Genomic DNA, 14,026 nt, shown 5'->3' with positions numbered 1-14,026 from the left:
ATATCAGGAGTCAAACTTAAGGCTCAGTCTCGGGATCATGGGGATGTGAACATTGAGGGAAGTGTATTCAGAGCTTCTCCTACTTCGAGAATAAAGAGAACCTATATATGACTAGTAACTACGGGTGTACTTGGGGAGAAAAGAAAGCTAAAGCACACCTTCGAGTAACCTGACTTTCGAATTTGATCTATTGATGTCGCGAAAACGAGAAAGTCCGGGGAGTCTGCATTGTTATTATGTGTAAACCCCGGCCTGCAAGCTGACATGGACTTAAGCGGACTGCTCCATGAACTTAAGTCCGACCTTGTTTCCCGCACGCATAGTTAGAGTCGGGCCTTGTCTAAGTCAGTAACTTCGAAGCTGAAAGAAGGCCTAAGTGTTTTTACTTTTGAAAACCGTGAAAGATTAATCAGGACGTCACTGTTTAATCACGTGCAGGTAAACAGCAACTTCAGGACTGAACATGCGATCTTCAACGAGGTAGCCCGCTGCCTCCACCAGCCATGTTTGGCAGTCCTCGAGGGTAACCTTTTTGCCAGACGTACCCTTGACATCTCTGCTAGTAAAGAATTTTGAAGATATCACAGAAAGAAATGTTTGCAAAATCGCATCCCGCACGACCTACCTGGAAGGCAATCGTACCAGTATGAAATGGTTTATCTACAGAAACCCTGGCCGTTGGGAGAAGTTGAAGGAAAGCCTCACCTTGTCTGCGACTGCATTCAGAGTCCTCCCCGGAGCTTTCGGCTTGTATGCACAGGCCTCGAAACCGCAAACAGGCCTCTCATCTATCTTTTCCACTCCCCAGTTGAGCATCACTTCTTCGTCAAAGTGCTGAGCATCAACCCACTGCAGCGGAACTCTTTTTGTAGGAATATCTAAAGTATTTGTGAGGTCGTGACTGCGTTTGACTTCGAACTTGAAGCCATTACGCACATCACCGGTCGCATGAATCCTGACACCGATATCAACTTCGGTGTGGGAGCGTACATAGTACGCCCAGTGATCCTTGAATGGTGAGCCATTATAAATCAGTAATTCGACCAAGAAAGCTCCAGAAGACCCTCTCGACGGTACGGCTGGCGGCGGTGGGGCTGGAGGCCGAATCGGAGCCCTCTCGATGAGCAGCCGGGGCGGAGGTGGCGGAACACCGCCGGTATGAGAGCAAGACATCCTGGGATGATTGGCGATGTTTTTGGAGTGTTTGTTGGTAATAGTCTGCAAAGCAGCTGATTTGAGACTTGAAGATGAGAGTTCTTGATCCTGTTGGACACCTTTACGCACAGTCAGGCAACAGCAGCAAGCGCTACGGGCCCCAACAAATTTTCTCAAAATTACTTTGTTGCCTGAAAATCGCTGGAGACACGCTATTCCATTTGCTCAGTGAATTCGCCTTGTAAGTGCAGTTGTTGGAATATTGATGTCGGAAAAGGGGATCCGGAAGGTGGTCGGGCCGTTGCAAACGGCCCTTCCACCTACATGCCTACTCCCAACGGAGGAATCGTGGGCTCTGCCCACCAACTTCCGCCTTCTCTATACCAATACGTAGTTATATATACGATTATTGAGCCTTGTACTCGCCGAAAGGCTTGTTCCGCCGACGTGCATACCAACAGTAGTCTTCATCGTCATGGCAGGATTTCATAGTAGCTGAAAATTGGTTAACGGGTGGAATACGAAGATGAGCAAGAAGCTTTCAGTTGTTAAAAATCCGGGAAATAGGCTGTGTTGTGAAGACCACTCGTTTTGGATCTGCGGCTCATCCATCTGCGGCTCTTGCTGAAACAATATGTCTGCAAGGCGCTCTTCTATCCATTTCTTGGCCGCCTGGTGGCAGCCTAAGATCTGCTTTCTCAGATTCTCAATCGAGAACTCGCTTTCATTGAAATCAAATGAGCAGATTTAGTAACCTCACTAGTTTTGCAGAGCAGGTTGTCACATCAAAGAATTATTTGCGAACTTTGGGTTCAAGATATTGGGTCTATGAATCTACTAATTTGGTTGAGGATATCCAAAACAACGCTCGCTATATAAAACATGACACATTAAGATGTTGATATGATTTTCCCATGAAACATGAAACTGTAATAGTTGAGGCCGTCAACTTATTGGGCCGCCGTCTCCTTTCCCTTAGACTCCTTCTTGGGCTTGGACGAGCCGGAGTTCCACTTCTTGACACGGACGAGGTAGTAAGAAATCACAGCAATGAAGATGTTGAAGAAAATGAAAGCCCAGACGATACCGAAGTTGCGCCAGCGCTCATTATAGAAGATGTTGCTGCCGGCCAAGTACTGATCGGCATTGCTGAGAGAGCAGTACCGGCAAGCTTCAGTGGCATCGGGGTTCTGTAGCTGGCCAGGGGCGAGCTTGAGGTAGTCTGCCAGGTACTCGCCGCACGTCTGGTTGGCAGGCGGGTTGAAGACAGATGTCTCGGTGGCGGAGCAAGTGACAGGTCGACCTGACAGTTGGGTACCGACGATGCCGGCGACCCAGTAGGTGAAGGGGGACACGCGGTACATAAAGATCCAGAAGCCGGGGAGGGCAGTGGGTGACTGCAAGACACCGCAGAAGGTCAAACTCATGAGGACCAGGAGAGTGACAACACCTGAGGCGGTCTGGGCGTCGGGGAAGGCGGCAATGGTCATGTGGGCGAAGGAGGATGCGTAAATCAGGAGCTGGATAGCGTAAAGCATGACCAAAACCTGGCGAACAGAGCCCTGAATGCCGATGATGGGATAGTAGAAGCAAGCCCAGATGAGGATACCAGTGACGATCTGGTAGGGGATTTCGACGATGATGTTGGCGAACATGAATGCCTTCCAGGAGTAGGCCTTGCTGGGGCGTTCGCGGACCTCGTAGAGGGCGCGCTGTGTGACGAAGTGAGGCTGGATCTGCTGGACAAGGACGGAGAAGATGGTGATGACCATGAAGACACCGAAGACAACGTTTTGCATACCGGCCATAGTACCATCGGCCTTCCAGAAGGAGAAACCAATGAAGAGACCCGCAGCGATACCAAGGAAGAACTTGGCGAAGACGTAGTTGGGCATGCGCCAGTACTGCTGGAAAACACGACCGGTAACTTCCATGAGTTGGGTGCTGAAGGGCATGGCGAACTCAGAGTGGGCACCAGCATCTTCGCTGCCAGCGACCTCCTCATGCTGCTTCTCGAGGTGAATTCTCTCGATCTCGGCCTCAACACCGTGGCGTTCGTTGCTAGACTTCCAGACGCTGTGCCAATCTTCGCCCCGGGAGTTGGTTCCGTTATTGACAATCTCGAGCATGTACTCAGCGGGGTTCTCCTCGTCACCGCATCTGCGAGCGCCGTGGCCCTCGAAATAGTTGAGAAGGGTGCGGGAGTTGTCGCCGATATCACCAAAGTAGACAGTCTTACCGCCGCGGGCGAGGAAGAGCAGGCGGTCGAATTGCTGGAAGAGGATGGCGCTGGGCTGATGGACGGTGCAGAGGACGGCTTGACCGGCATCGGCCAGCTTGCGGAGGAAAGCGCAAATGGCCCAGGAGCTCTGAGAGTCGAGACCACTAGTAGGCTCATCAAGGAAGAGAAGAAGCTTAGGCTTAGCTGCCAATTCGACACCGATAGTAAGAAGCTTGCGCTGTTCAACATTCAAGCCCTCGCCGGGAACACCGACGACGGCATCGGCAAAGTCGCGCATGTTGAGCATGTCAATAACCTCCTCGACGAAAGCGAACTTCTCCTCCTTGGAAACAGTCTTGGGCTGGCGGAGCATGGCGCTGAAGCGCAAGCTCTCGCGGACGGTAGCGGTAGCCAAGTGAAGATCTGGCCAAAGTTAGCTGATTGATCAAATGTTGTTGATAAAGAGGATCTGCTTACCTTGCTGCTGAACATAACCAGTCTTGCGTTGGAAACTGGCGTCAAGGGGCTTACCGTTGACAAACATGTCGCCAGTGATGACACCCATAGTAGTTCGTTGAGCCAAGACATCGAGAAGAGTCGTCTTTCCGGCGCCGGAGACACCCATGAGGGCAGTGAGAGTTCCAGGCTTCACCCAGCCATCGACGTGTTCAAGCAGACGGCGGGGCTCACCCTTGATCTCAATATCGTAGACGACGTCTCTCCAGGTGAATATATCCTTCTGGGGCGGGATTGAGTTGACGTTTGCCTCCGTCTCCTGGTCCTTGGAAATAGCCATCTCCTCATTGGTGACGCTGCGGTTGACGCCATCTTGAAGATGAGCGGGGACGCGGCCACGCTGGAAGACGAGGACCTCAGCGGCGCTGGTGGTTGAGGAGTTGAGTTCAGTAGCGACGAAGTAGATGATCATGAAGAAAAAGAGGAAAGCCAGCAGGATGCCAAAGTTGCGCCAGACGTGAGAGTAGTAGTACTGGTAGTTGGTCTCGATGAAAGCATCGCCGCTAACGGTGCGCTGGCCAGCGACAGAGCCGACAGCCGAGCAGATCCAAGAGTCGCCGATCAGAGGAGTGTATGCGGGGATAATCTCGGAGCAGACGAACTCGCGGCCGTGGAACTCGTTGGCAATGAGAATCTCAAAGGCGTAGAAGATGGGGTTGATCCAGCGAATCCAACCGAACCAGTCAACCATCTGGGGAACTCTGATGACAAAACCAGTGTAGATGACAAGAGCCAAGACAAGCACACCAGCCAACATCATGGCCTGAGAGATGGTCTTTGTGATGGCTGCCATAGTTCTGAAGACGGCGCTCATGACGAAGGTAGAGATGTAGGTGATCAAGAAGTACAGGAAGAATTGACCGGGTTCCCGACGAAGACCAGCGAGGAAGTACAAGATGAGGTTAAAACAGGTTGCCGTGACAAACTTGATCGGGATATCTGCGACGATACCGGCGATGGCTTCAGCTGATGGATGATAGAAGGCGTAGGAGGCATGCTTTTCGACGATTGGCCGCTGGTCGTATAGACTGTTGATTTCGGAAATAGCAGTAAGAGCGTTCATGAGAATAGCCTGGAACAAGACCGAACCCTTGGAGTAGAAACCGGAAGTAGCGTCAGGAGTGCCGTAGAAGACCGAACCAATGATGAGAGCCAAGATGGTGTTGAGAACAGCCACTGTAGCTGTAGCCGAGATATCGTTCCAAATTCGCTGGTAAGCGCGCTTCGTGGTAAGTCGCACTTGCATCGCCAAACTGATGAGGTAGGGTGACTTGGGGCGGACATGCTTCGCCTGCCTGTCGTTCTTCTGCTGGCGAAGCTCAGTGAGAGCATGGCCGTGGGGATCAATCGGGTTCTCGTCGGTGTGCTGCTCGATCTCCTGGCGGAGAGCTTGGTACTCGGGAGATGCACGCCAGTAAGCCTCGAAGTCCTCGGGAGTTCTGGGAACCTTGTTCTCCATGCCCGGGCGAGCCTTGCGCTCGATGGGGTTGGTGACCGAGGTTAAGAAGTCTCCCGTGGTCTGACGCTGGGGGCATTCCCATCCCATGCGCTCAAAGTAAGACTTGGCGGCAGCGGCAGGGCCGAAGAAGATCTGGCGACCCTCGTAGAGAACGACAGCCTTATCGAAGAGGTCGTAGATGGCCTGACTGGCCTGGTAGATGGCAACAGCGTTGGCACTACCGGTGAAGTCGGAGGCAAGGCGCAGCGACTGAACGAACTTCAGAGCGGTGGCGGAATCCAAGCCACGAGTGCTGTTGTCCCACGCGCACATGGGGGAACCAGCAAGCATCATCTCAGCGATAGAGACACGCTTTCTCTCTCCGCCAGAGACGCCACGGACGAAGTCATTTCCAACCTTGGTGTTGTAGGTGTGGCTGAGACCGCAGACTGCCATAACAACCTGGGCTCCCCTCTTGTGAGCCTCCTCGCGACTCAGACCCATGGGTCTGTTGGATGGTGTGCGAACGGCGCCGGCGAATTCGAGTGTTTGACCGACGGTAAGATGGGGGAAATGCTTGTCAACCTGGATTGAACGTTGTTAGCGAACATCAAACAAAATATTAGTATTTGGGAACGAACCTCCTGATTGTAAACGGTCTCTCCCTTGAACTCCTTCATCATCTTCTTCTGAGGAATGCCGTTGTAGTGGATGACAGACTCGTCTCCAATGCTCAGACCCTGGAGTTCACCAGTCATCGTCTTCAGGAGAGTACTGCATCCGGAACCAGGGCGACCAAGAACGATCAAAAGCTCGCCGCTCTTGAGCAAGCCATCGAAGCTGTTGAGGATCCTCTTGGGCTCCTTTTTTCCGAAGCTAATGTGCTCGCCGATTCTGAGGGGTGCTTGAAGGAAGTCACCAACGGTCTGTTGCAGTTGCAAAGCAGCGCCAGTACCAGAAACGTTGAGATCCTTATAGGCAACACCAGCGTGCTTGAGGGTGATACCCTCATTCTGCATGGCTCGCATGAAAGCCTGGAGCCATTTTGAAAGATCGAAAGATTTGCTTGCAGGGTCCAAGGCGGGATCGTCTTGGCCATAAGAGATATGTGTGGAAAGTGGACGGCCGTTGCTGGCTAAACTTTGATGCCGCGAGAGGTTCGTTGCGATTCTCTGAAGTTCCCTCCTATCCTCCTCATCGATCATCATCGTGTCGCGGTGGGTATCTCTCGTAGGGCTGGAAACGTCTCCATATTCTTCATCGGAGGAATCGCCATTCTTTCCTGTGTTAATGGGAGCAAAGCCGCCGGTGGGCTGCTCAGATGATGTTCGTTGTTCTCCGTTCATTGTGACCGAAGAGGTAGTTGTGCCGTAGCTACCTCTGGTTGCTGTTCTGTCCTCCATGGTTGTAGATGTGATGACCAGGAGCGAAGCTCAGATGAGCTAAAATTATGGTTGTTGGTATTAGTTGCACACCTGATTGTTGATGGTGCTCAAGTGTTGCTAAAGTATGTTGCAATGTGTAAGATGCTCACAGACTGTATGGAATATTCGATGAAGACTGAAAACAAGATTGGGATGTATGGGTTTCGGATGACTATATTATATCAAGAACCCATGGTGGAAGCAGATCTACGGTGTACGCTTGCGGACATGGCCAACCTCCCGGGGCCACCGAGCTAGAGCCGTGATCCCGCCAAGCCAGCTGGGCACTGAGTTTGTTGTGCGACTCTAGCAGACGGCCGAGACCAGTTGGTACGGAGTTCGCAGTGCTCCCGCCGACCGGCCGGCCGGTAGCTATGAGGTCACCCCTTGCCAAACATGAAGGCATTCTCCCGGGTGAGTACTCTAACCCCGAACTGTTGCGCAAAAGATGTGTAAGCTAGGGGAGAAAGCGAGCGTGTTCCTAGCGCACGGAGTGCATGTTGGGCTTTCCGAGTTTCCACCAGCATGGATGGCGGAGCGGGCGGGCTGTTGTCTGCCATGACAGTCCGTCCCCGACTCGGGGACTTGGAGTAACCCGAGAGGCTCGACAACTCTTCCAGTTCGGGTGCAAGAGCCACCTTGCGGCCCTAGAGACGAGTCAGAAACTAGGCTTTGCTAAGCTTGTTAAGCCGTTTACGGTCAGAACATGGGCTAACTGTGGTCGAGACGCTCTGCTGTTTTCCGATTGCATCATGGTGGCTCCCAGTTTGGTGCCGTTTTGTCTCTGGCACCCAGCCAAGCATACGATTCTGTAGCGTAGGCCCACCCGTACATCTCTGCGTTGCTCGTAAATCTGGCGTCACATCGGGATGGGGCCACCGGCAGACATACGGGAGATTTACGCTGGGCAGGGCTGCGACTGTTCACAGCCCACCGAAATGAAGCTTACGCAGTAACGCAGTACGGATACCCATTCCACCAACGGAACTCCCGTCCCCGAGGTACCGATGAGTGTCAGCCAGTGGGTATTTTGTGCCGGAGTTTGTAGATTGTGGATTGTTGATTGATAAAGACATGAAATTTCCCCCTTAGTTCCAGGAGATGCTTATCGTTTCTGTCGCGGTGATGCGGAGTTTAGGTTTCCATAACCCAGCGCAGTTGTTGTTGAGCAATTGACAAGTCGAGCCAGATTCTTCAGCGAGCTAAACAAAACTGCGAGTCCGTCGCCCCCGAGTAGACGTCACTTCGCAGCCACCGAAGTTTGGCGCATGAGACTTAAATGTTAGACCCATCGATGTGAGATTCAATTTCAGATGGAACTACGCATTCCGACTAGCGAATGTGCATTATTATTTAGCATCGTTAAGTGTTTCCACGTGAGGTGGGCGAAACATACATAATTCTCAACTGATGTGATTCACCCCTTTTTGATCCTTTTCCACATTCTCGGGTCCCGGGGTCCTGCAATCGGCTGAAATATCAGACCGCTGAGTCAGGCCTTGCATTGCAGGTCAACTCGTAGTGCGCTGCGCGACGACGCTGATCGTCCCTCCCGAACGACCGAGAAATTCCTAGGAATCTCCCCGCAGCATAAGCTTCGACTAGAGCGGAAGTCCAGAATCCCTTTCTCAGCGGCGTTGACGTGGTTTTCTCTTCACACTTCGGTAAGCATTGAGATGGCATCTCTTGGCATAAGAAGTCCGCTGCCAAGTAGAGTTTCCGCTGCGTCACTCGAAACTCTGTTGGTCATCTCGCAACGCGAGAAGCTTCTGGCTGTGGAGGAACGGGGAGGGTTACTCATCGACCCGTTTCCCCCGTTGCCCCGGTGGTTCCCCCAACTCTCTTTTCTCGGTTTCCTATTTACTCCTTTTTGACACCCACTTTGCCGATCTTTTTGAGTCCCCAAACCGTCACAAACAAGGTTGCGCCGTAAAGCGCGAAGCAGTACCAAAACGACGCCCGGTAACCCTCCAACAACGCCATAGGGCTCTCCTTGTCGGCGAGGGTCGACCGGGCGGTCACGGCACTCGCAATGGCGCCCGATGAAGCCAGCCCTACGCTTTTACCGATTTGGGCAATGGCGTTATATACACCTCCGGCCACAGCCTGCTTCTTCGCCGGAAACAGCGATGTGATCAGCAGATCAGAGATTGTGAATAACGTGTCAGCGCCAATAGCGTTCATAAACATTGCCCAGAAGACGCAGATCCAATAGGACCACGCGGGGTCGGCGATCGCCATCAATAGCGGCGACAAGCACGCCAGGGCGACGGCGATGAGAATCGCTAGGTCTGCCCGGACGCGGTGGACCACGAGACCGGCGACGATGTTGGCCAGAACTCCGCCGACGGGGGCCGGCAGGAAGCGCACCGATGTGTCGATTGCGGTGAGCCGCTGGACATACTGGAAGTAAAAGGAGCTGAGCTGCTCGGTCGCGTTGAATGCGCCCCAGACCATGAAGACACTGATGCAGATGCAGGTGAAGCTGCGGTTCTTCCAGAGTGAGTTTGGAATAATGGCTGGTTTGCCCAGGCGCTCTTGTCTTTCGACCCAGGTAGCGAACCCGCCGATGAGCACAGCAGAGATGGCGAGCAGGGCGATGTTCTCTGGTTCCTTGATATCCCGAGTGCTATCGGTGATCGCACTATCAACGCCCTGTCAGTTAATCTCGCTCTTCAAGTTGAGGGCGCATCTTATACTCACGCAAGCACATAAGAGACCATTGAGAGGAAAGCGCTGGCCAGAAATGCTCCCACCCAGTCTACCTCGGTCCTGAACCGGTGCCAAGTGACCGGATCCCTCTTGCCGATGCCAGGCAACCACTTCAGCGCAACAAGGAAGATGATCGTGTTGATGATTGCGGCGATGTGGAATCCCCACCTCCAGCCAATGGTATCTGTGAACACACCACCAACACTGAGGCCAACAGAGAACCCAATAGGTTGGCCTCCGCCCATTGATGCAAAGGCGATGTTTCTTCTCTTACCTGTGGGGAATGCGTGCGTTATGATACTAACGGCGGATGGGAGACACATGGAGATGGCAATTCCGGCAAAGGCACGGAACATGATGAGCTGGATCCCCGTATTCGCCAGTCCGCATGCAAGGGTGAAGACTGACTGCAAGAAACATCCCATAAGGTAGAGTGTTCGAGCACCGTAGAGGTCGGCCATGGCGCCTGACAGTAGCAGCGTGCATCCGCAGGTCAAGGCGTACACAGAGGCAGGCCTTGTTACTATTAGAATAGATGTACAGCAACATGGGTCTTTGGGCACTTGTTCCTACCATAAGAGAAGATTGCCATCAAGGCGGACATCTCGAGCCATGGCTGGAATGCAAACAGTAACTATGCCGGCCAGAAGGGGAGCTAATGCCAGTAATACAGGTCACTGATGAGATAACGACCATAGTTTTACCCTTCGAAAGGTCGCCATTCTGACCAATTGCAGGAACAATAGTAGTCTGGTTCAGCGACTGCGATGTTACTGACGTGGAGGCTGAAAGTTGTGGCAGTGGTGTTGCCGGTGCGTTGACCAGCTCCACCGTGGTTGTGGTAGACATCGGAAGCTTTTCGTTTGGTGGTTGATGACTTACGGCCTCGAAACCACCAAGCAAGCGGATCGCACCCTTCACTTATTCACCTGTGGACTGAACATAAACAGCGGGGATACTGTCAACTCGGAGGGAGTACAGGGCGCAGAAGACGCATTTCTATTATTCAATTGCGCAAATTTGACCCAACGTGCCCGATCTCGGCCGAAGTGGACGGACCACCGAGTTTGCCCATTTTCGGGGGCGTTAATAACATAATGACATTGACACCCTTCGAGACTGCCTGAATAGCCATGACTAATGGCTGTAGTCGAAATAGCCATCAAGGTAGATTGGCACTTCTGTTAGTGTTCATTGATTAGAGATGCTTGAGTCTTGCTCGGAATACACCTACATCAAAAACATTTAACTCAGTTTGGGGATCTAATAGGTGCTAGGACGGTATCGCCTCCAACAATGAGCGTCGTTGTGTCTTTCGACTTCTAGAGACAGGCATGACGCAACCCTTACGGTCATGTGTCATAAGTCTAGCTCGAGAACTAGTCCTAAACATCAATCTTGAGACCTGCCAGCTTTCCCTATTACACTTTCTCACGATTGGAGATTCTCACAAACATTTCGGTATCTGTAGGTTGAAACTCAAAGTTTCGAATGAGCTGATTCATAGACTTAGCACAGATACCCAATCTTGCAATGAATTCTGGTTGAACAGCTCACCTGGACAAAGATCTTGTTTAATTCCAAGAACGCAACAGACTTGCCTGTGCACCGCCATCGGCCAGCGCCGAACACGAGCTCAGTCTGTTTCTTCCACGATTTGACCGTCTCAGCATCGGCTTCGAGCCATCGCTCAGGTCGGAATACCTTAGCATCTTGGCCGAAGAGTCTCTTATCGTGGGTTGCCGACGTCACATCGTGCCCAATTCTGGTGCCTGCAGGCAGCTTGATGCCATTGTAGATATCACCCTCGGGCCCGACCTGTTTCATCACGAGGCCGGGAAATGGTGGCTTCACACGGAGGGACTCGTATATGATTGCCTGTTGTTTTCAAGCTGATCAGTAGACGATTTCAATTTGTATCGAACAGAGCAGCACTCCTTGCTCTAACTTACTTGAAGGTATGGCAGTTCTTGAGCTTCTTGATATGTGATAGGGTCTGATATCCTTTCTTCTAATACCGCGTCCTCAATCTCTTTTACAAGAGACCCATACACAGAGAGGTCAGAGAGAACATAATGCATTGTCCATTTTATGGCCTTCGCTGCTGTGTCAGAACCAGCAACCATCGGGAACATGATTTCGGATTGTGCTGAGCGCTGATCTAGGCCGCGACGTATGAATGACCCCTGTTGAGTTGGCGTTAGCGGACGACCAAAGTCTCTTTAGGTTGTCTTATGACGGTTGGTAACTTACGAGTAAGTCAGGCTCATCTTTTCCGTCAGGACCAAATCGAGCCGCAACGTGCTCTTTAGCAAGTCTATCAACTTTAGTTTCGTTTTTCTAACTTACAGATACAGAGGCGACACAATAAACATGCATATCGATTGTAAAGAGACTTACCCCATGATTTTTCCAAAGCCATTTTTGTCTGTCGTTTTCGGGCCAATCAGTCGTAGAGCAAGATCTGATGTGAAAATTCGTTGGAGAGGTGGGATATCAGTGAAGAATTGCAAGATGTCTATGGCCAAGTTCGACATAGCAACCAGCCCGAAGACGTCTGAGTCTTTTCCAAGAAGCCCAAGGGGTTGTCCGAACGACATCCTCGAGCGAGCATCCATGGCGTAATAATGTGCGAGTCGACCAAAGTCTACAGGCTTCTGCTCCGGGAGCTTTGGATTTTCTGCATTTACTGGGCCACTGATAAAACTTTCGGCGGCGTAACTTCTTCGAATCAAGCTCACCAAGTCTGCTATTCCGGAATCGATGCTGGCTTCTAACCCGGGAATGTCCTTGCCCAGGTACCCCGGTTGCAGCTTTGTTCTCAAGGCATGATGAACAGACTTATCGAGTACGCTGCCCATCATGTCGTGATACGGATCCAACCGGGTGGCTTTATACCAGCTGCTCCGCCCGTAAGTTGACTTGGCCGCCGACATGCGCCTGATGAGTTGTACATCAGACGTGACAAGGTCGTTGGGGCCTATGCGCACAAGCTCGCCATGTTTCGTCGACAGCTTCACGTACTCGAGGTACCCACGAGAGCCTCTAGTGCGGATCCGAAACATGGACCAATAAGATAGTGAAGACAGGAAAGGGCCAGGGATATGCGATAAACGAGCCCATGATATCAAGGTTGTGGTGAACAAGTACACCACAGCTATGAGACCAAGGAACAGTGCAAGAGGTGTCCAAGGTAACGCAACTGCGGACTGATACAATAGAGAAGGCATTTTATCGGTGTTAACTTGTCAAGGACAACTCGAGATCAGAAGCGGGGAGGCCTTCCAACTGAAGAAGACGAATACAGAGTTTAGGCATCACTTTAGAAGTTTCTCTAAAGCAAGCAGAAAAATCAATATTTCCAATCCGTTTTCGTACCCCTTGTAAGCATACACCCATGATAATATTGAAGGAGTGGATATCGCGATCGTCCAGGCTAGACCGGCTTACGCCGAGCTAGCGCGCTGCGTCGCTGACCGTAAGCTCGCACCGGCAACCTATGATAAGAAGAGCTGAAAAACTATAAGTGTGATGGAGATGCATGAATCCTTCCTTCCGGATTCCGTGGGGCATTAAGTCTGCAAGATAGATGATTTGAGGCAGCCGACATGTATCCTTTGCGGCGGTGAAGAGACGGGGTCCATTCCGTGTATCCGTACAGATCAATGATATTCAGGCTGTATGACTCGGGGGCTCCTCTTTAACGATAAAGACTTGAAAAGATACGGTGGGCCTAATCCGTATCGAGGTCGGACTTTGAGTATTATGAACAACTGCAGCAACATGCTTCAACCATCGGTAATAGTTCAGACGGCTGATCAACTCGATCAAGGTCTTCGGCAAACGCTATCATGTCTAATCCCCACGTTTCTGAATGCCATCAACTACGTCTCGCCACCTGAAGTTGACAAGAATACATTGAGGATAGCTCTCCTCGATAGAGCCCTCCGAAGCGGTGTCCATCTTGAAACTGACGATGCCTCGCAAATGCGATTCGAGGCCGGACTAGCTGTCGCTGCCGTAAGCTCTTCATCACCGTGCTCTGCCTTTAAGCGATTTTGACCTGCTTCTACAGGAAATGTATCCTCTCCACCCCCTCGAAATACAGATCCATATTGGTCTCTTCACCTGGTTCGGCTTCATCATCGACGACATGAACGCCGAGTTGGGGCCGGACCTGGAGCAGTTCCAGACCCGGCTTCTTTTGGGAGAACGGCAACCCTCGACACTGTTACAAGCTTTTTCCGACGTACTCAAGTCAACGAAGAAGTACTACGACCCAATAGTCGCCAACCTCATCGTGCTCTCCGCCCTAGCCTTTATCAACTCCAATGCTATTGAGATCCGCCCCCAGTACCACACAATCGTCCTCTCGGAAGAGACAGTCAGCTGGCCTTACTACTTTCGAGATAAAGAAGGCCTTCCAGAGGTGTACACCTATTTCTGCTTCTACAAGGAGACGTGTCCGGATATCGCGTGCTTCCTGCCAGCCGCGCCCGAGATGGGCAAGTTTATCAATCTGACTAATGATATATTATCGTAAGTGCTCTTGCTTTCGTT

The 14,026-nt window shown here is 51.6% G+C and overlaps 3 protein-coding genes across 3 annotated transcripts; 1 reads left to right on the top strand and 2 right to left on the bottom strand.

Annotated features, from left to right (window-relative positions):
- Positions 1-2,105: 2,105 nt before the first annotated feature.
- Positions 2,106-6,733, bottom strand: N0V96_010704 (uncharacterized protein; the record flags this gene model as incomplete). The annotated part of the gene is made up of 3 exons (XM_053189246.2): positions 2,106-3,799; positions 3,854-5,915; positions 5,972-6,733. The coding sequence occupies 3 exons, from the start codon at positions 6,731-6,733 to the stop codon at positions 2,106-2,108; spliced, it is 4,518 nt and encodes a 1,505-aa protein (XP_053053234.1).
- A 1,881-nt stretch (positions 6,734-8,614) lies between these two features.
- N0V96_010703 (uncharacterized protein) lies at positions 8,615-9,711 on the bottom strand (the record flags this gene model as incomplete). Its single annotated transcript, XM_053189247.2, has 2 exons — positions 8,615-9,398; positions 9,458-9,711. 2 exons carry the CDS (start codon positions 9,709-9,711, stop codon positions 8,615-8,617), a joined length of 1,038 nt encoding a protein of 345 aa, XP_053053235.2.
- Positions 9,712-13,249: 3,538 nt separating this feature from the next.
- Positions 13,250-14,009, top strand: N0V96_010702 (uncharacterized protein; the record flags this gene model as incomplete). The annotated part of the gene is made up of 2 exons (XM_053189249.2): positions 13,250-13,486; positions 13,542-14,009. The coding sequence occupies 2 exons, from the start codon at positions 13,250-13,252 to the stop codon at positions 14,007-14,009; spliced, it is 705 nt and encodes a 234-aa protein (XP_053053237.2).
- Between the last annotated feature and the right edge of the window lie 17 nt (positions 14,010-14,026).

Source organism: Colletotrichum fioriniae (assembly GCF_027942845.1).
Source record: "Colletotrichum fioriniae strain IMI 355084 chromosome Unknown scaffold_15, whole genome shotgun sequence".
Classification (NCBI taxonomy): domain Eukaryota; kingdom Fungi; phylum Ascomycota; class Sordariomycetes; order Glomerellales; family Glomerellaceae; genus Colletotrichum; species Colletotrichum fioriniae.
This window is presented reverse-complemented; position numbering and strand designations above follow the sequence as displayed.